Source organism: Eumetopias jubatus, unplaced genomic scaffold, assembly GCF_037043125.1.
Source record: "Eumetopias jubatus isolate StellerSeaLion01/CBP00866 unplaced genomic scaffold, mEumJub1_p1.0 scaffold_12, whole genome shotgun sequence".
NCBI lineage: Eukaryota > Metazoa > Chordata > Mammalia > Carnivora > Otariidae > Eumetopias > Eumetopias jubatus.
In genome coordinates this window covers 55,976,618-55,997,154 of record NW_028274818.1, presented here as the reverse complement: position 1 = coordinate 55,997,154, position 20,537 = coordinate 55,976,618, and the positions used below count along the sequence as shown (strand labels likewise).

General features: G+C 36.5%; 1 protein-coding gene across 2 annotated transcripts; it reads left to right on the top strand.

Annotated features, from left to right (window-relative positions):
- Window positions 1-46: 46 nt before the first annotated feature.
- Window positions 47-19,854, top strand: GORAB (golgin, RAB6 interacting). Of its 2 annotated transcripts, XM_028123068.2 has the most exons (5): window positions 47-191; window positions 5,948-6,305; window positions 8,758-8,859; window positions 11,068-11,208; window positions 17,637-19,853. In XM_028123068.2, the coding sequence occupies exons 1-5, from the start codon at window positions 131-133 to the stop codon at window positions 18,091-18,093; spliced, it is 1,119 nt and encodes a 372-aa protein (XP_027978869.1). In that variant the 5' UTR covers window positions 47-130; the 3' UTR covers window positions 18,094-19,853. The 2 variants fall into 2 exon arrangements, with proteins under 2 accessions (XP_027978869.1, XP_027978870.1); XM_028123069.2 differs by lacking the exon at window positions 47-191 and having other exon boundaries at window positions 6,222-6,309; window positions 17,637-19,854.
- Window positions 19,855-20,537: the final 683 nt, after the last annotated feature.

The following is a 20,537-nucleotide window of genomic DNA, read 5'->3' as shown; positions in this document are numbered from 1 at the left end:
TAGCCAGAACTCGAAGCGTTCATTGGTTGGTCGGCCGCGGCCGGGAAAGAACCCGGATGTGCTTGGTAGTCGTGTTGGCAGTCGAGGCTCTGAGGTTTGGGCGTTCTGGGGGTGCTGGCAGCCGAGGCGGATGGCGCGGGGCTGGGCCGGCTTCTCTGAGGAGGAGCTGAGGCGACTAAAGCAGGCTAAAGGTAACGGGACGTGCCGGCAGAGATTTAATCTTTGGGTCTGTTGAGGGAAGGGGCGGAGCTGCAGCTTTTGAAGGGGAAGGGGGCGGGAAAGAGGGTAATGTGTTGGTGTTTGGGGAAGGAGCTCTAATGGGAAGAGGGGATTGAGGGGCTCCAGAGGTGAATGTACTGGGAGCCAGGGAGGGAGGGGCGAGTCCAGGGGAGTGGGATTTTCTTTTACAAAAGAAAGTTCAGGAATCCATTTCAGGGATTTGGATTTGACTTTTTCCTGTGAAAGGAATGGGACTTGGGAGAGGAAGTGAGCCTACAGCCTAGCTGTCTCCTGTGGGAAGACTGCTGCATAAATCAATGGCTGGAGAGTTGGGGTCGGGTAAAAGAAGGAGGAGGGGCACAAACCATATTAGAATTGTGATGAATTTATCAAAGTTGACAATGGTTGGGAAGAAGGAAGCACCGGGATCTGAATAAACGCAAAGAGACGATGCTTTTCCTGATACATCTGGAGTCTTGCATTCACTTCTGGTTGCCAGACGACTTATGTAATTCTAACTCTTGAGAGTGAGAAAACCAAGAGTTTTTGAGAGGCTACATGTGAAATTATACCTGTTGACTTTGTTGTAAGCTAAAAGTTTGTGCTTCCCTCGCTGGAAGTCGTACTATTTTGTTTTCTTTTAATAAAGGAATTACTTTTGCTGTTATTTGGTGAGAAACTCTTCGTATAAACTATGCTTTGTTTGTGGTTGAAATTTCGTGAAATTCTGTTTGGTGATCCTGGTAGTGGACACTGCATCACCCTGAGTACCATAATTTATATACTTTACTGTGGGAGAAAATTAAATGAGCCCTGGCATGCTTTTTGTTAGAGTTTGTGATCAAATTGGATGTTGCTCAGGTAAGTCTGTGCATTATTAGCATAGATTTAAAAATAATCTAAGACTGACAAGTGGAAAAGGAAATAAAGTAGTAACATAAGGCCAGTGTAGATTATATAGATTTAGGAATTTTTGACTGGTCCAGAGGCCTTTAAAAAATTGTATCATGAAAGTTATACTACAGTGTGTAATTAATTGACTTTAGCTTGATGTTCTCAAAATCTTTTGTTGTGTTTTGAACATCTGTTCACATATTTGAACGTACAGAATACAAGTATTCCTGCTTTTGGTCTGACCCAAAGTTAGAGGTGTCATCTTCTGTATTACACATACTAAGATGAACAAGGCATCATCCTTGCCTTCAAAGAGCTGATAGTCTAATGAGACAAACTATAATATAATGGATAGTAGAAAATTTACAAGAGCTTACTACAGAGCTAGCAGGAACCTGACTGTGCTGGGGGTTGGGTGGAGTTTGGGAAGATTTCACAGAGATGATGTGTTAGCAGAGGTGAGTTTGCCAACTAAATTATAACAATAGATTCATTATGTAGAAGTACATTTCTAAATATCTCTGCAATTTGGGATAGAGTGGGGCTGGAAGGACGTTAGCTTCGAGGCCTGTCATTCCATAGTGAGATGTTAGAGCGTAGACACCAACCACTAGTCTATGTCCACCCTACGGAGCATCTTTGTACACTCATAGCCAAACACCGCGATTGGCATGTAGATCTCCTAGCTCTGCCTCTAAATCTTTTGCCTTGAATTTCTCATTTGTAAAACTAGAAAATCTGGATTTTTAATTTTTAAGGCTCCTTCCTTAAAAATTCTCCAACCTTAAAAATATAATTAAGTAATCCTTGAAGATGGAGTTGGTTGCCAGCAAAAGTAAGCATGACGGTACTCTAGAGAAAACCATATGCACATTAGGAAAGATCAAGAATGTTCTTAGCATTCTTTTTTTTTTAAAGATTTTATTTATTTGAGATAGAGCGTGCACACAAGCAGGGGGAGTGGCAGGCAAAGGGAGAAGGAGAGGGAGAAACAGACTCCCCACAGAGCAGGATTGACACAGAGCTCAATCCCAGGACCCTGGGGTCACAACCTGAGCTGAAGGCAGATGCTTAACCCAGTGAGCCACCCAGGTGCCCTGTTCTTAGCATTCTTATTTATAATATTAAAAAGGTGGAAACAAACCAATTGTTCATTTAAAAAAGTGGATAAATAAATTGTAATATAACCATCCACTGGATTGCTATACAGCTATGGGAATATATGAAGTATACCCACATGCATTAACGTGTAAATTTCATAAATATAATGCATGAAAAGAGCAAGTTGCAGAAGAACAACCTGATACATTTGTAGAAGATCAAAGTCATACAAAGCAGGTATATTGTTTTGGGAAAATAGGACATCAAAATACAGGATACTAGAAAGGCAAGGGAATATTACCAGGAAGGGGCAAATACATAGGGAATTTCAAAAGTATTGGTAATGAAATCAAGTTGAGACAAATTATGCTACAGTAGCAAATAGCCCTAATATATCAATTGTTTAAAATAATAAAAGATTTATTTTTCACTCTAGCTGCATGTCTAATATGGACTGTCAGGTCACTCTTTTCCACATAATTACTTCATATTGTGTTTTGGTGCTATCATTTAGGAATTCACCATGGCATGAGAATTGAGCATTGGTAACTAAATGCTTCCATCAATAAATTATAGGTGTCACTCATACTTACATTTCATTTAACAAAAGCAAGTAGTATGATTTGGAGGGCAATAAATACAATTATCTTATGTGTTCCAAAAGAGAGGATAACATGTCTATCATTAAATAGCAGTTATGTCTATTATAGTCATGTTTTATTTGTTAAAATGTTACTATTTTTAATAATCCATACAGGTTGGATATGTCTATAACACATACATGTATTTGATGTATGACTTACTTCATACTAAAAAACTGGAAATAAAAAAAACAGTGCCACTACAGTGCCATCAGTGTCTAAAGAAAATATTCATGAGTTATTTATTCTTGATACTAGTTCTTTGCCAGGTATATTATGAGTATCTTCTCTGAATATCTTCTCCTAGTTTGTAACTTGTCTTTTAACTTTTACTTTTTGATGAACAAAGTATTTAATTTTAAGGTGGTCAAATTCGTCAACATTTTTGTGTCTTAAGAATTTACTACCCTACCATTAGGTGGTAGTACCCTACCATAAGATGTTAATCCTTATATTCAGTTAAGAGGTTTTTTGAAGTTTCTTCTTTTTTAATTTTATTATGTTATGTTAATCACCATACATTACATCATTAGTTTTTGATGTAGTGTTCCATGATTCATTGTTTGCATATAACACCCAATGCTCCATGCAGAACGTGCCCTCTTTAATACCCATCACCAGGCTAACCCATCTTCCCACCCCCTCCCCTCTACAACCCTCTGTTTGTTTCTCAGAGTCCATAGTCTCTCATGGTTTGTCTCCCCCTCCGATTTCCCCCTGCTTCATTTTACCCTTCCTCCTATCTTTAAGAGTTTTTAACAATCATTTTTATTATAAGCTACAACAGATTCAAACACTGCATAAAGAAATGTGTTTCTAATAAGAATTTTAAAGTGTTGATTTGCCATTAAGTTCTTAACCCATTTGGAGAATGTTTTGTTTGTTTTTATATGGTGTGAGGTATGGATCTGATTTTATCTTTTCCATATAGTAGTTTTTTCCTCAAGTCCATTTATTGAATGATTCCACCTTTTGCTCTTGATAGGCCATGCTATCTCAGTCATATACCAGTGCTTTATACCTGTATGAACCTGTTTCTGGGTTCTTTGTTCTATTTCATTGGTCATTTTGTCTATTTCTTTGCTCTCTGTTCTATTCCATTGGTCTGTCTATTCTTTCATAATACCCACTGTCTTTATTACTGTGACTTTAAAGTGGGTCTTGAAGTCAAGTACTGCCAGTCTCCAGTTTTGTTCTTCACAATATTATGTTAGCTATTTCTGAGTCTTTTGCCTCTCCATATAAACTCGAGAAGCATTGTGTCAGTATGCACACAATATCGTGGCTGGGATTTTGATTGGGATTGCAGTGAATCTAGATCCAGTTGGGGTGAACTGACATCTTGACAGTATTGAATCTTCTATTCATGAATATGGAATATCTTTCCATTTAGTTCTTTGATTTCATTATCAGAGTTTGTAGTTTTCTTACAGATCTTGTACTTACTTTCTTAGATTTATTCCTAAGTATTACATTTTTTTTTTTAGTGCTAATGCAAATAGTATCATGTTTTTAACTTCAAATTCTACTTGTTCGTTGTTGGTACATAGGAAAGCATTTGACTTTTGTATATTAATCTTGCATTCTGCAACCTTACTATAATGGTTGATTAGTTCCAGGAGTTTTTATATCATATGTTCTGTTTTTAAGTGGACTGAATTTGTTTATTGTTTGGTTTATTATTCGTTACTTGTTTATTGTAGCAATTTTAATCTCATACACAGGTTCTGTGAAAATGCAAAATAGATTGGCAACTGCAGTACTGGATTTCATAGGGACTATTAATTCAGCTAAGTGAGTGTAACTGGGAAGTAAACAGACATTTTCTGATGGTGTGAATAAAGATCAGTGGTTAAGAATAAGTTCCTGTCCTAAAATAGAGGAGGCTACTTTGTGTTTCTGGCAAAAGTCAACAATAATAACATTTTAACAAACAACAATAATAACATCAAAAGATGGTACATCTATCTTTTAAAAATATTTTCTTTACCTATCTCATTTAATCCTTACACCAATTCCATGAGTTAAGTAGACCAGGTAAATTTCCAACCCCTTTGGCATAGGAAGAAACTGAAGTATGGAATAATTAATTGACTTGCCTAAGGTTATTGAGCTGGACAAAAGCAGTACTAGAGCTGTGACTCCAGAGCGTTTAATTCTCCTTTGGGAGATTTAAATACCAGGCTTGTGTTGCTTCAGAAGTCAACGTGCAGAATTTTAAAAGCCCTATTTAAGTTCATTTACAAGGACTTAATCACAATTTCATTTCCCAGGTATTTTGTAAATAATACCATTTACAGATCTTATTAAATATTGTGTGAATGTGAGTAAATTCTCCAGTACTCTGTCTTGAAAGGTTAACACTGGCATGGACAACCCAAAAAGTATAATAGGGGTATTATTTATTTTATAGTGCTTTTTAAAAAAATTTCTCCCAATTGTTTTATCTTCCTCTATTGGTTTGCTTAGACTGCTATTAAAATTAGCTTGCGTATATTAATTAATGGCTAACTGACTTTGGGGAACACAACCTTGCACTGCTCTGGAAAATGAAAGGGTTTTAACAATTGAGGGTTAACTAGCATTCTTAGAAGTAAGAGATTTCATTCAGTTATACTTTATGCATTACATCTACCTGTGTATCAGATTGGCCTAAGATCTGCTATTATTTAAGAAAGGTGCAGCCCATCTGTAAACGCAACCACCATTTTATTTCAGGAGAGCAGATAGAATCATAAATCAAATTTAAGACCTATCAAGAATTCATTTGTCTACCTTGTTTGGTCAAATTAGTTGATTCTTGAGGCAGTTCTCAATTCAAGTTGAAAAAGAAACCTTGCTTTTTATTCTGAGGCCTAACTCAACAGACAAATGGACTTCTTAAGGTAAATTTTGAGTTGGGACAGTATGATTGGAGAACTGTTAAAACGCTACAGGAAAATGGCTGTTTTTCCCTGGGCTTTTGTGGTAGAGGGGAGAAACCCTGTAGAATTATTATCAAAGCTTAATGTTAATGCTTTATTTTCTTAGAGAAATTCTAATTATTTGCTGCTCACACAAGGGAATTTTTCTCTATTCTCTTTTTCACACAGATCCATTTGAACCACAGCGGCGTCTTCCTGTGAAGAAAAGTCGACAACAACTTCAACGAGAAAAAGCCCTTCAAGAGCAAAGCCAAAAACTTGGACTTCAAGATGGATCAACCTCAGTACCTCCAGAGCAGCTGCTTTCTGCACCAAAACCAAGCTTTAATAGTTCAAAACCACATTCTTCTTTCCCTGTTCCTTCTAGTCCTCTTACACTTACCTCTCCTGTTGGTGATGGAAAACCACAGGGTGTTGAAAGTCAACCAAGGGAACTGGGACTTGAGAATTCCCATGATAGTCACAAAAACGCCGAGATTCTACCCCCGAAGCCAGATTACAAAATGGAAAAAAAGAAAGTGGAATTGTTAGTAAGTCTATATACCCATGAGACTTTCTCCATTTTCCATTTTTTTTTTCTCCTTTAGGCTTTGAAGAAATAATAGTTTTAACATTTTCTCTTTCGTATTCTAACCTAGAAGTGTAATGGATAACCTGTTAAAGATTAGCTACCCCCTAAATGTGTTGTAAACCAGTCAGTGTTGGGTATGTTATACATGTTATGTCACTTAGTCTTTGCAGCAGCTTACAGTACCAGTTCATGATTTTCACTCTGTAGATGAGATATCTTGGACTCAGAAAAGATAACTTTATTCCTAAAGCAAATACATAGCTAATAATAACAGAGTTGGGGTTCACATACAGGTCTTTCTGGATCCAAAGTCTCTGCCCTTTACCGTCACCAGAAGCAGTTCTTATGCGTAGTACTCACTCCACCCCCATATCGAACCTATTCTTCACCTTCCAGACTGCATCTCCATTGGCCCAGAAAAGGGTGTTTGTGAAGAGATACAAAGGGATGGTCAAAGAAAAGTTGAAATTTAGGAAATTGAGAGAACTAATAAAACGATTCAGCTCCATCATTAGATTTCTTTTTATTCTTTATTTAATGTGCTTGTATTAGAAACAACCTCCAGAATTTAGTTTAGAAACATTCTTATGGAAATTGCCATTCTATCACTTGTGAATTCTCAAAATATTTATCCTAGAGCTTATGTTTTAATATCCACTCATGTTTTGTTTCCTCCTGATTTATCAGGATGTCATTTGTTTCTGTTTTCCATTTTCTGAGTCTTTCACAGTATCTTAGGATTCCTCTGATCCAGATTCCATGCTATGAGTTCACAACCAAGAAATCATTTTTTAAAATTTTTTATTGTTCTGTTAATCACCATACATTACATCATTAGTTTGTGATGTAGTGTTCCATGATTCATTGTTTGTGCATAACACCCAGTGCTCCATGCAGAGCGTGCCCTCTTTAATACCCATCACCAGGCTAACCCATCCTCCCACCCCCCTCCCCTCTAGAGCCCTCAGTTTGTTTTTCAGAGTCCATTGTCTCTCATGGTTCGTATCCCCCTCTGATTTCCCCCCCTTCATTCTTCCCCTCCTGCTATCTTTTTTTCTTTTTTACAAGAGATATAAAACCACATGACTTATGAGAACAACATTGAACAAGTGCATATATTTAAATGTCTTTAAATGTAGTTTACCAGCATAGACCTGAGACAAGCAGGGGAGGGTGGGTTTAAATTGAGCTGGACAATTTAGATTGAATGTTGTTAGGAAAATAATTTTTTTTTTTAGGTACTTGGGAAAATTTTCATAGAAGACATGCAGTCTTAAGAACTGTCATTGAAAAAGAGGAATTCTGAGCCTATAAGAAGGGGAAAGGAAAGCTCTATCCTACAGGATGCTCAGAGATGGCATCGCATGTCTCTGGAAGAGGCAAAAGCGAGGCCAGAGAAAGTAGAGAATGAGGGAGGTGAAGAAGGATGTGGAAGCTGAGGGTTCCTGTCTGTTGAGCTCCCCGATGCAGTCGTGTATCACCAAGGCCTCTGAGAGAGAGATACCCTGGTCAAAACAATGGTTAGAGAAAATGCAGGTGTCGGCGTTGCGGCGCATTCAGGGGAGGGCACCACCTGAGCTGGACCTCTACCACCGGGTGACAAGATGCCCGCGATAGTGAAGCTGAGAGTGGACCAGTGCCAGCACCAGGGTGGAGGCTGTGAGAATGGGAAGAAAATGATAAATTTGGAAGTGGTTACTAGGTCTCGGACTAGAGAATTTTGATACAATGGCCATAAGAAATGTCAATAAAAGTAATAAATAGCTTTGTCATGACCTTGTTTGAGTTGACATCCAGTTGTTGAATTTATGGGAAATTTTAATCTACGTCTTTCAGAATTGAACAGAGGGAAAACTGTTTTCAGATCTTTGAAGTTTCTCGGTAGTCCAACATTCAAATCTTAGCTCATGGTGTTTTGCTCTGTTTAAAATTGAGATCTGGAAAGAAGAAAGCATATTGAAAAAAAATGAATAAAATAAACATTGGTTATTTTGCTGAAGGTGTTAGGTGGTAGAGACTTTCATTATAGAAAGCTCTAAAAGATAGAACATGACATTAGTTACATACCAATTTATTTTGCTCTCCATTTTGCATCTAATACGTAATTAACTTATACAACTTTGTTCTCCTAAGAAATGCCATAGTACTCTAGCTTCCAGTTTGTGGCTTCCTAGATTATATACATATAATGGATTTCAAAGGGCCAGTTTATGTAAGCCTTCTTCAAATCATAATCTTTGTTCCTATTAGAACAAAATAATGAGCTGCAGATGGGTTCCTTTTAAGAGGGTTTTTGAAAGAAAATAGACATAATCTGCTTGATTAAGTTTTATACATAGGGGACTGAGCCTGGTAAGGTATAGGATGGGGTTTCAGAAACTACTTTTTATACTTTTTTTTTCCCTAGGCAAGAAAAATCTCGTTGGGAAGTCCTCCAGCAAGAACAGCGGCTAATGGAAGAGAAAAATAAACGTAAGAAAGCTCTTTTGGCTAAAGCTATTGCAGAAAGGTGAGGCACCTGAACTAGGAGAGTTGTTTGTAATCTGCGATCAGTTCTGTCATGTTTTATATTTGTTTTCCCTTGTCTCTTTTGATAAATTGACGTTTTTCTCTACAACATTCATTTTTAATTTGTTTTTGTAAAGTAGGTTCCACGCGCAATGTGGGTCTTAAACTCACAACCCCGAGATCAAGATTCACATACTCTACCGACCAGCCAGGTGCCCCTCTACAGTGTTACTTTTAAAGCTAACTAAACAAATTATGCTTTATAAATGATACTGAAATTCCGATGTTTATTTATTAAGTAGGACTTTGTAAGCCGAAATTGTGAATACAGGTGCAATTAAAGCTTCAGAATCAGCATCAGTGTTTTCAGTTTTAGCCATCTACACATCTGAAGGAAGTGGAGAATAGCCGTCAGTATAAGTGCATTAGCAACAAGTGCAGGTTTTAATTTTGACGTGGGGATGTTTTAATCATGTGATATGTAGAAAAGTAAGATTATTTATTCCACATAAGTGACTTCCACTCCCAGAAATCTTAATTGTGTTTTTCTGTGGACGTTTTCCTTGAATAATTTACCTCCCCCACTGATACATGATACAACCTTTCATCAGTGACTCAAGGTCACCATTGTGAGCACTCTGCCCTGTTGTGTGCATTTTGATATTTCTGTCACCTCCCAGTGTCAGTTTGTCGGCATTCGCTTTTCCTTTACTGCACTGTGTTGGCCTCCAACAGCAACACTCCCATTTGAGCCACTTTCCACCCCTCACCCACTCTTCCTGCCCTTTTAGTTTGTAATTTCCGGTGTGCTGTGGCTTTAGGAAACCAAGCTTAGTCAGTGAAGCAATGATTGAGAATAGGGAGAATGAAATGCAAGCGAGTATTCTTGGCATTTTCTTTTCAGATCTCCAGAAAAGCCTGGCAAAACTATTGGTTATTGAAGCTGACGTATGTGTCGGGGGAGGGGAAGGGACGGGGCTAGAGAGAAAGGCAGGTAGGTATATGAGAGTCATTCAGAATTTTATCTGTCAGGGATATATGTGTTTGAAATGATGATTTTTTTTTCTCCAGCTGGTCCCCCTTGATCTTTCATGAAACATAGGAAACATGCAACTTACTGAACTTACATTTCAAGAAAAAAAATGTGATTATTGAAAGTGAATAGTGATTTTGGAAATCACTTCAGTAGTCTTCATTTTGGAAATCGTTGGGGAGGCTGTTCACTGGGGATTTTACAAAAAGATTTATAGGCTCAGCACTTGTTCTTTACGTGCATTTGGTTGAAGACAGTATTGGTACAGGCGGAAAGTAGGGAAATATAACCTGATTAGATTATTAATAAATGCACCAGCAAAGTACTTGAAGTAAAAGAATCATACTGGTAACTTTTGTAGGCAGAAAACAAGGGAAAATGCATAATGGAGTAGAAATCAGGAGAATATAAGTTGCAATATAGTGGTTTTCTGGGGGGGTTTATTCTGTGAGAATGGGTATGAAATTTTGAAGTAAGTGAAATCAGATTGAAGGTTGGCTTTTGTATTTGTTTATTCTGTTTCTTCAGTGTGTCATGTATTTGGAGGTGGTGAGGGGACTGAGGTTGAATGTGCTTTTAAACAAAGAAAAAAAAAAAGAGTATTGGTTTTGAGCCCCAGAAAGAATTTTGAGGAACTGTAGTGCCTAAAAAACAAGAATCAAAGTAATGAAAGTTTGGGGGAAATGGGTCCTAAAAAGGTTAAAACCAAAAATACAAAGAAATGGTGTTTAACAAAACAAAAAGAAATGCAGGCATCAGTTCTTTTGTCCACTAAGTATCAGACAAATGAAAATGGGCTTAGCAAGAATTGAAGGCTAGAAATTTAGAAAGGTTTGTTAGGTGTTCCATGTAAAGAGAATACAGATATATTCTTTCAGTGCCTGTTCACATCCTCATGGAATGAAGAGAGACCTATAAGTGAACTATTAGTTTTTTTTTTAAATCTTACTTTTTCCTTTGTGTACTGGAATAATAAGGGAAATAGCACAAATGCAGTCTTAGAGATATATCAAAATGTTGCCAGCATTTTATTTCAATTTGTGCTGTTTTTTTCTAATTTTTTTAAAAATTATACATTAATATCATATTGTATATACAGTAGGCTGCTTTTTTCACTTATATTGTATATAGATACGTGATTTTAAAATGTCTTTATTTTTCTACTCATTTTTCTAGATCTAAAAGAACTCAAGCAGAGACCTTGAAACTAAAGCGGATTCAAAAGGAGTTACAGGCTCTAGATGACATGGTGTCCGCTGATATTGGAATCCTCAGAAACCGGATCGATCAGGCCAGCCTCGAGTATTCATATGCTCGGTGAGTTGAGGAAACTCTGAACCAGGAATCAGAGTAAATTAATGTTTATTGCTACCTGGGCCAGGAGCTTTCAGGTGTGTTGTCATTGAAGCCTCATAACAATACCGTTAGTTGCTCTATTTATCCCTATTTTGTACTCAATCAAGTGTCTCTTCTTTTTGAAGTCTTCCTTAACTTTCCCCCATCTTTGTTCATATTCCTGTTAGAGCGTTTCTTGCATTATTTGCATTTTAGTCTTTCTTGCTAAACCATCAGCTGTGTAATGTTTGGGACTCTTAAGTGTCTGTATGACTTGTCCCCAAATTCTATTATTCTAACACCAAGTCTGCAATTTTTCTATTAAGAAATTTTGATTATCTGAGATGGTTCTTAGAGATTATCCTAGTTCTCATTTCAGTTTTCATCAAAGAAAGAAGACCTATTTTATTTTTTTTAAAAGCCTTATGAGTATTTTTTTAAATTTTATTTTATTATGTTATATTAGTCACCATACAATACATCGTTAGTTTTTGATGTAGTGTTCCATGATTTATTTTTTTCATATAATACCCAGTGCTTTATATGAGTATTTAAAGAAAATACCACTCTGTCTCGAAAGCTTGAAGTTTTTCCTCTTTTTTTTTTTTTTCTTTTCGATTGTATTCTGTATATAATAGTTTGCTATCATGTGTTTTCTTGGTTTCAACCACTGGAATTTTTTTAGTGAAAAATTCATCGTGGAGTATTTTTAAAATGAACTAACACATGTAAAGAATTACATGAACTTTGCAAGCAGATAAAAGGGCAAAAAATTAGGTCCAATTTCAGGGTTTTCAGTCCTTTCAGCGTTGCTTTAATCATCCTAGTTTGTCTTTTTTCACAAGGGAATGCCGTGTTAATGACTCAGTTTTGCATCTCTCTCTGTAACACTAGAAATCAATCAGAATGCCTCATTAGTCCAGGATAAACCACAGCATCAGAATGTTTATATAACAATTTAATAAGGCGGAAATGCTTGATGATGGCTTTTAATTCACTGTTTATTAAGAAAGAGGTTTGTGGTGTCCCTGTGATTTTTGTAATTGTTGCTTTTATTAATTAACTGCTTAAATTAATGCCATCAGTAGCTGATAACTGGAGGTTCCAGATTTCTATTTATAAGGTCATTAAGGAGGTAACCAAGATTTTATTAAGATAAAACTAATCCTAGATTTTTAGCATATTTTATTCTCTGTAACTTGTTTACCAGAGGAACATTCTTTTGCCTTTATAGCCCTTTATGTGAATAATTCAGATTATTATGGGTACCTCAACAGAAAATCATCTCATTATGTTTTAATTCTGTCCTAGAGGAGGCTGGAGTAGGATGCATTTGTATGTTGAACATAATATAAGAAATGTCATAGTTATAGCCTTCAGAGAACCACAAAGAAAGTGGGATTACTGGTTAAAGAAGAAAACATCCCGTAATATACAAACATGTTTAATGAAATTTTAGCAAATTTTTATATTTACATAAAATTTTACATCTTTTAACAAACTAAAGATGGCAATTTCTCATGGTACTGGCATTGACATAGTTGTATGTGAATATCCATATTGTATGTGTGAGGCTGTTTTTAAAAATCTAAGCTCTTGAGATAAGTCAAAGAGAAGCCATAGACGATTGTGACTAGGACCAGCATTGTATCTGGTTCATGCATAAGATTAAGACAACATTTTCTAAATTTACATCTGTGGTTATTGAGAAATTAGAGATTGGTGATAGAATATTGTGGTTTAGATTTATACTGGTAGCTAATCCCCAGGGCAACCAGTTTCTATTGGAGATTTCCTTGATTTTTTTTTTTAAATAAAAATAATATTGTAGTTTTATAGTACAATGCAATGTCCACAAAAGGTTCTTAGATAATGAATAGTCCAGAATTTGCTTTAAAATTGGCTTCTATAGAGCATTGTTAGAGTAGACCCCTTTAAGGAGACCAGCACTTGGAGTGAACCAAATTGAGAGTTATTGCTGTTTGCATCTGTGACTCCCAGGCTGCCGTATGCTGCATAGACCAGCTTGTGAAATAGAGTGGCTGTGTGTAGAACATTTCTTTGACCCTTCATGGACCAGGAAAAACTATAATCACTGTTAGCTATTTATGTTTAATAGACATTCCCATTAACATGTACACATTCATGTGCATACATGTACGCACATATATACGTAAATGTTTTATGTATAATTTGCAGAAGTAAAAATAGGGATTGTGGAAAAAAACTTTATTAAAAATTTTAATAAGAATGTAAGCATAGCAGACCTCTTTATGTCAAGTAACTTGACTCCCAACATTATAAAAAGCTGAAAGAATGCAGTTACATCCTTTCACAACACTTTCACAACACAAGACGGTCCAAGTACTTGTAAAATACTGTGTGATCGAGTTCTTTCTGTTGGAATTATTAATTCTCTGAGAATAACATTTCCTTTTTATCCTCAGAAATATATTTTTCAGTCATTGACTCTGATTTTGAGAACAAGTTCATCTAGGATGTGTTTTTCTGAAGTCTCATACTCGAGATTTCATGTATGTCATTGGTGTCACCATCTAGAACCTAGACTGTCTGTTTTGGCCTTTGTATTAGGTTCCTAGGGCTGCCATAACAAGTTACCACGAACTGGGTGGTTTAAAACAACAGAAATTTATTCTCTTACCTTTCTGGATGCCAGAAGTTTGAAATCAAGGTGTTGGTAGGGTCAGTCTTCCTTCACAGACTCTAGGGAAGAATCCATCCCTTGCCTCTTCAGTTTCTGGTGGCTGTAGGCACTCCTTGGCTTGTGGCTGCACCACTAATAAGTTCTGTGCCTGTGTAGTCACATTGCTTCCTCCTCTTCTCTCTCAAAACTTCCTCTGCCTCTTTCTTAAAAGGATACATGTGATTATATTTAGGGTCCAACTGAATAATTCAGAATAAACTCCTTTCAAAATTGTAAACTTAATCACATCTTTTACCGTATAAGGTAATATTCGCAGATTCTGGGGATTAAGAAGTGAATATCTGTGGGTGGTCATGTTTTTAGCCTACCACAAATCTTAGGATTTGTCTAATAGCTGCAAAATGTCTTCATCTGTCAACTTTCTCTACTTTGTCACTGTGGGCAGAAAATGAAAAATACTAATTCTGAACTGTGTTCAGTGAAAGCTGAGAACAGATTACAGATATGATGTTTCTAGTCTTTTTTTTTAATCTTTTTGAAAGATGATGTGATACTTTGAACAACACAATAAGGAAACTAAACAATGATGATTTATTTCACTGTGGCATCGTCCTTTAGGTCATTCTATCATTCTCTGTTTTCTTATTTTTTTCCTGCAAAATGGGAATAATTGATGAGTAATAAGGAAATAATTCCCAGGGTTACAAAATGGCAAAATGTTTCAAGATATAGCAACAGTATATCCTGTCTCAACAATCCTGTAATGCATCTCAGATGTATAAAAGGATCCAGTGGACCCATGTAGTAATTGCAAAATGTAGTTTTATTCTATCCTTTCTTAGGATAAAAACCTTGATATGTTGATCCTTACAGATAGTTAGAACTGCTCAGAAAAGGAACCAAAAAACTGAAAGTGGACCCATGGAACCTAGCAGCATGCCAAGGGTTAACTATTGAGTTCTTAAAAAATTTCAGGATACCATCAAGAGACAGATTCTAGAACCCTTTAAATAACATTCATTAAATCACTCGATGTCCCTTTAAAATAACAAAACAATTCTGTAATTACATTTCCAGTTCAATTTAGCTTACTGTGTTATATATAATGCTCGTATTATTCTGTTCCAAAACATGTCATCATATTCTGATTTGGTATTATCCACCTGACCCTCCAGCTCATAGTGCAGTTTGTGAAATTAATCAATATTTCAAACATAAATCACTCTGTGCAAGAATATATATGCATGTTTCTGGCCAGAAGAACTTTAAATAAATAAACAAAATGCAAAATCTTCAGTGATTTATCCAGGGTGAAAGATCAATGGAAACCTAGGGACCTATTTGCAAATTTAATTTCAATTCAGCATTCATGAGCTCCATCAGTAAATCTTTACTGACTTTGGCTGGCTGAGGGGACCTCAGACCACAGAAAGGAGGTTTGACTTGGGGGGAAGGGGCAAGGTTTTCATATACCTGTAGAGAATATTGTCAGAGCTCTTAAGCTTGATGCAAGAACATTCATAAACAGGATATGTTACAAAGTATGGAAATAAGGGATTCATATGTCCAACAAAGCTCCTTTGGAACAATTCTTTTAACATAGAGGGTAATTGAAAAACAGCTAACTTTCTCATTCTTACAGTTACTAGATGACAGTAAAAAAAAAAAATTAAGTGCGGTAAATGAACATTATGTAAATAACAGTTTTCAAGTATAAATACTGAGTCCTTAAACTTTGCATAATTTTAGTTTTAGTTAGAGTACTCATTTAGTGATAAACTAGCAATGCTTTTTGATTCTGGTGCTCTGAAGGAGAAGTTCTGTTTCTTGAGTGCCTACCAGGCACTGGGCTAGACACTTGCCCTGTTTATACTGTTTAATCCTTAACACTCCTATGAAGTAATAGTATCATCACCATTTTACAAATAAACCAAAACTCAGATGAAGATACTACCAAGGGTCACTATACTGGAGTTTTCAGACACTGCATGTATATTCTCCAGCCTCTTCCTTAGGAACCTAGCTGTGTTTTATACTCATGGTGCTGACCCTGGGGTCCTTCCCCTGGAATTCGAACACTGAGAAATTGAGTGGAGTGAATTTGATGTAGAGCCACAGCTGGTGGCCATATTGGGCTATGAGTATGATTGGAAAGCGAAAATGAGAGAAACTGGTTTCTAAGCATTAAAGAGAATAGCTTTTGATTCTGATGACATGCCTGTGAAATTGCCTCTTGTATCCTACAATAAAACCCACTTTTCACCTGAGCTAGTTTGACTGGGTGTCTGTTCTTTACATCCAGAAAAGGCCTTGACCAAAACAGGTACATACACAGTAAAAGGCAAAGGCAGGTTTTGAACCATGGGTTTTCTAAAATCAAAGCCTTTCATTTTTTTCACTATATTCTTTTTCAAGACAGAGAATCTTGTGTTAGGAGATACAACTTTCTGTTTTGCTGTAACTGTAGTACCAGAAATTACTTACTACATTGCGTTGATGTAGGCAGTCATAACAGGTAAGGCACCATGGCTTTCACAACTGGTAGTGGTTATTAAACTGAACAATTAGTTGATAAATGTGGGCCAGTCTCTTCCTGGCCAAAAAGAAAAAAGGGAACAAATTATATGGAAAAGGCAAAAGACAGTGAACCGACATATGATAATTTTTCTTTTTGTGTCAACCTAATACAAAAGAAAAAAAGAGAGATCACAGGGTGACTTCCCCAGTAGAATTACCTTATTTCTAAGATTGGCGTTGCCTGTCTTTGCAGTTTACATAAATGTAAATAGATAAAAAGCCTTAATCAAAGTCTAACAGTAATCTGTTGTTGCAGAATGGAGAGAGAACAACTTAACCCAGGGATTCTCAACTGGGGGCAGTTTTGCCCCTGAGGAGACATTTGATAACATCTGGAGACCTTTTTGGTTATTACAAGTATTGGGTGCTACCAGCAGGAGTGGGAGAAAGTCAGTGATGCTGCTGCACATCCTACAATGTACAGGACAGCTCCCCACAACAGAGAATGATATGGTCCAAGTTGTCAATAGTGCCAAGATTGAGAAACCCTTCCTAAACCCACCCTGAAATGTTTCTGTTCTACTTGATGCTTGCTTTTTGCCTCACCTAATACCATTTACATTCACCTTGCAACCACTGTCCATATCCTTCTCCACCAAAATTCTTCCTTTTCTAATCCACTAATCAAGAGATGCAGATTTTCTACTTTTTCCTTCTCCTGTTGTTTTACCTCTCATACATTTTGACCAATTGTGTGCTGGAGCTAGGTTGCACTGGTTCACAAGAACAGATTTTGTGTATCTCTTTCCAATTCTGCAATCAGTGATGGCACATTAACTGCCTGAAATTGGCCATAGTGGTGGTAGTATTTATAATACAGAAATTGACAAACACTGCAAATCAGGGCTCTCCCTGACCAGAGCTAGCTCACCACTGAATTAACCTCTCAGCCTGCTTTCATTCAAGCCCCGCTTCGGGAAGAGGAAATGAATGCAGAAGAATGTCATTACATTAGAAGGGCCCAAATGTGGATGTTGCAAAAGTTTGAGCAGGAACAGCCTGGTTTGTCTGACATGTAGGACAAGTGTGCATAAAATATTAGTATCCATGTCTTCATTATACTTCCTTCCCCCCCAATTCTGGAGTTTAATTATTGTTTTTAGGCCCTCCTTTGAATATCTTCTTAAGTGGAAAACCAATGGACCAATCTTTGTACCTGTCCCTACAGGAAGCGGTTTGACAAGGCTGAAGCAGAGTATGTTACAGCAAAGCTAGATCTCCAGCGCAAGACTGAAATTAAAGAGCAACTCACTGAACACCTCTGTACAATCATACAGCAAAATGAGCTCCGCAAGGCCAAGAAGTTGGAAGAGTTGATGCAACAACTGGATGTACAAGCTGACGAGGAGACTCTGGAGCTTGAGGTGGAGGTGGAGAGATTGCTGCATGAACAAGAAGCCCAAGCAGAGAAACAGGTGGTTCATTTGGGGAGGCCATTTCAGCCTTCTGGGGAGAGTGTGACATTAGGATTTGCCGAAGAGAACAAAAATCATCAAGAACACGCCGCTTCCCTAAAGGTAGATGAACAGTGTGAAAATCCCAGCAGCATGCCCCTTCAAAATCCAGACCAAAATCAAGAAGTTAGAACTCCTGTAAAGGCCATTTCAGCTGCTCTGACCACATGAAGTGCCAGTGTTTGTTCACTCAGCTATGCAGGATTCAGTAGAGTACGCTTCAGATTATGCCATGAGCTCGAATAAGTGTGCCTTTAGAACGGTGTTAATTTTTGAATCCCTGGTTAGTTTTAGTATAACATGTTTGACATTCTAAACCCTCAAATTATGATTATTTTATACGTAGGCACACAGTTTACCTTGATCCAGGGCCAGTTCCCTCGGTGTACCCTGATGACTGGGTGAAAACAAATGACCCAAATAAGATGGAAGAAAAACTATATGGTTAAGAGTGTTGTTGGACCAGGTAAATATAGAAAAGTAAAATGGAAAATACTCAGCACCTCATCAAACTCATTTGACTTCTAGGAGAGGTGTTGATGAGAGTCCTGTTTTATGTAGTTAGTAGAGAGACACCAAAATTAACATGAAAAAGAGCAGGAGAAAAATACTAACAAAAGTAGCGTGTTGAATTATCTATTGGATCTTACTAGAGCTGCAAAATACATAAAGAAAGACAGCTTCAGTAACATTATTTTTGTCTTCAATTTGCCTTTTAAATGGCTTTAATTCACAACCTGAGTTTTGATTGGTTTATACACACACACAAATGTACCACTAATACATATAATTTTACTATTAATGTATTGTCTTTAATCAGCACATTGATTAAATTGAGACAAAACATTTCTACAGTGAGGCTAAAACTAATACAGAAAACCTATCAGTACTTTTGATTATCAAAAAAATTGATACACTTTTTTTCTAAAGTTATTTGTAAATATGTATTGCTGTATATAAATTATCCTGTCATAAAGGATTTAAATTGCTAAAATGGTGATTTTCTTAGTATTTTAATAGTTTGTTACTTGACCACCACGTTGTGCTATATGTGAATGTGTAAATACTGTTGGTTTGTCACAGAATCTGTGAATTTCACATTAAATTGTGATCTATTTATCAGAAATTCCAAAAAGTACAAACACTACATTTTAAGTCTTAAAAAAGAACTATCATAAAAGAGAATAAGGACAAATGTAGTATTGTATTTATAATAATGCTGAAAAAGTTAGGGCCATCCTATTTTTAAATGAGTTTGTTTGAGGGTATTCTAGCAGTGTGGATGAGCTATGTATTTTTATATTATGTAATTTGAGTTAAAATTATAGCTTTCCATTACTGACTTACCTAAAGAGGCATTTATATAGATAGTTGTGTTTTTATTTATGAATGATATTCGTAAAAACTGAAAACATCATTGTCCAATACACTCTTATTTTTCTAAGGAATAAACGAGATACATCTATAATGTGGTCTTTTGTTTACTGTTAAAAAAGTCTCACTTTAGTACGTGTTCTTACGTGCTACGTGGTAGTCATGTGCCTGTATCTTCATGTGGTAGATGCAGTCATCTGCTTTTGTATGAGCTTCTGTTAAGGGGAATTCATCAGTGAATGAGGTTCTGTAACATCCGCTACATACAGGGAGCTACAATCTGATTCTCAGTCAAAATATTTATAAGGTATACGGAGAAAGGAGAACCATGAAATAAATGAATTGGAAGGGACCTCAGAGATCATCTGATTTTATCATCTCTAGAGAAGAGGAATTTGAGAGCCAGAGATTTCACTTATGGCATGTTGGCCAACTAGCTTATTTTAAACTTAAAGTGCTAGTAACGTTGCAGTTCTAAAACTTGGTGTATCTCTTACATGTATCAGACCATAAAGTTCATCGCATCCCTCCACTTGAAAATTTTGTTTTATAACCCATTCAAGGATTGTGTTTGTGCTTGTGAAATGCTTTCAAATATGTCTATAAAAGGTCCACTGATACCATTATTTTGAAAAACTTGCTTTGCTTGGCTTTCCCAGGGTGGTATCCGAGTGCTCAGGTGATGATATAAGTGACAAAGTTATATTGCATCAGTTTTGTACAAGGCAGCTGTATTCCATGTGTGGGAGGAATAAGAGCAAATGAAGAAGTGGGGGCTCGTTGGTATGAGGACCATATGCACTGGCTTTGCCAGGATAGCCCTGATATCTTTTAAAATCATAAAACACATTCAAAAGACTTTGATATATGGATTCACAAATCCACAAATAATTGTTACTTTCTGTGAAGGAACTTAGGTTCAAAATTACTGCCCTGAGTTTATTGGAGCACTTTGTAGAGCTGTCCCTCTCTGGAGTTGAACTCCTCTTCTCTTGCTTCTACTTCTCAAATAGTTGGAGCAAAAAGTTGTCAGTGCTCTTAATGTGTAATTTAGGAGTTAACTACTTCGTGTTCTCTCACTTGTTCTCTTTGAAAGATAACCATTGGTAGTCATTTTCACTTGCCTTAAAAAAAAATCATACTCTGAAAGGTAAACTCGAATTCCTGAATTTAAGAATTCTTATACATTGATTCCCACTACTTTCTTTAAATAGAACCATTTTTATAGGTTTCAGAGAATT

Bases quoted from the DNA above. Each gene is read 5' to 3' on its own strand.
- GORAB (XM_028123068.2), top strand. From the start codon at position 131: ATGGCGCGGGGCTGGGCCGGCTTCTCTGAGGAGGAGCTGAGGCGACTA. The intron at 6,306-8,757 runs GTTAGTAAGTCT...TTTTTTCCCTAG, and splicing joins GAAAAAAAGAAAGTGGAATT to GCAAGAAAAATCTCGTTGGG. The intron at 8,860-11,067 runs GTGAGGCACCTG...TCATTTTTCTAG, and splicing joins GCTAAAGCTATTGCAGAAAG to ATCTAAAAGAACTCAAGCAG.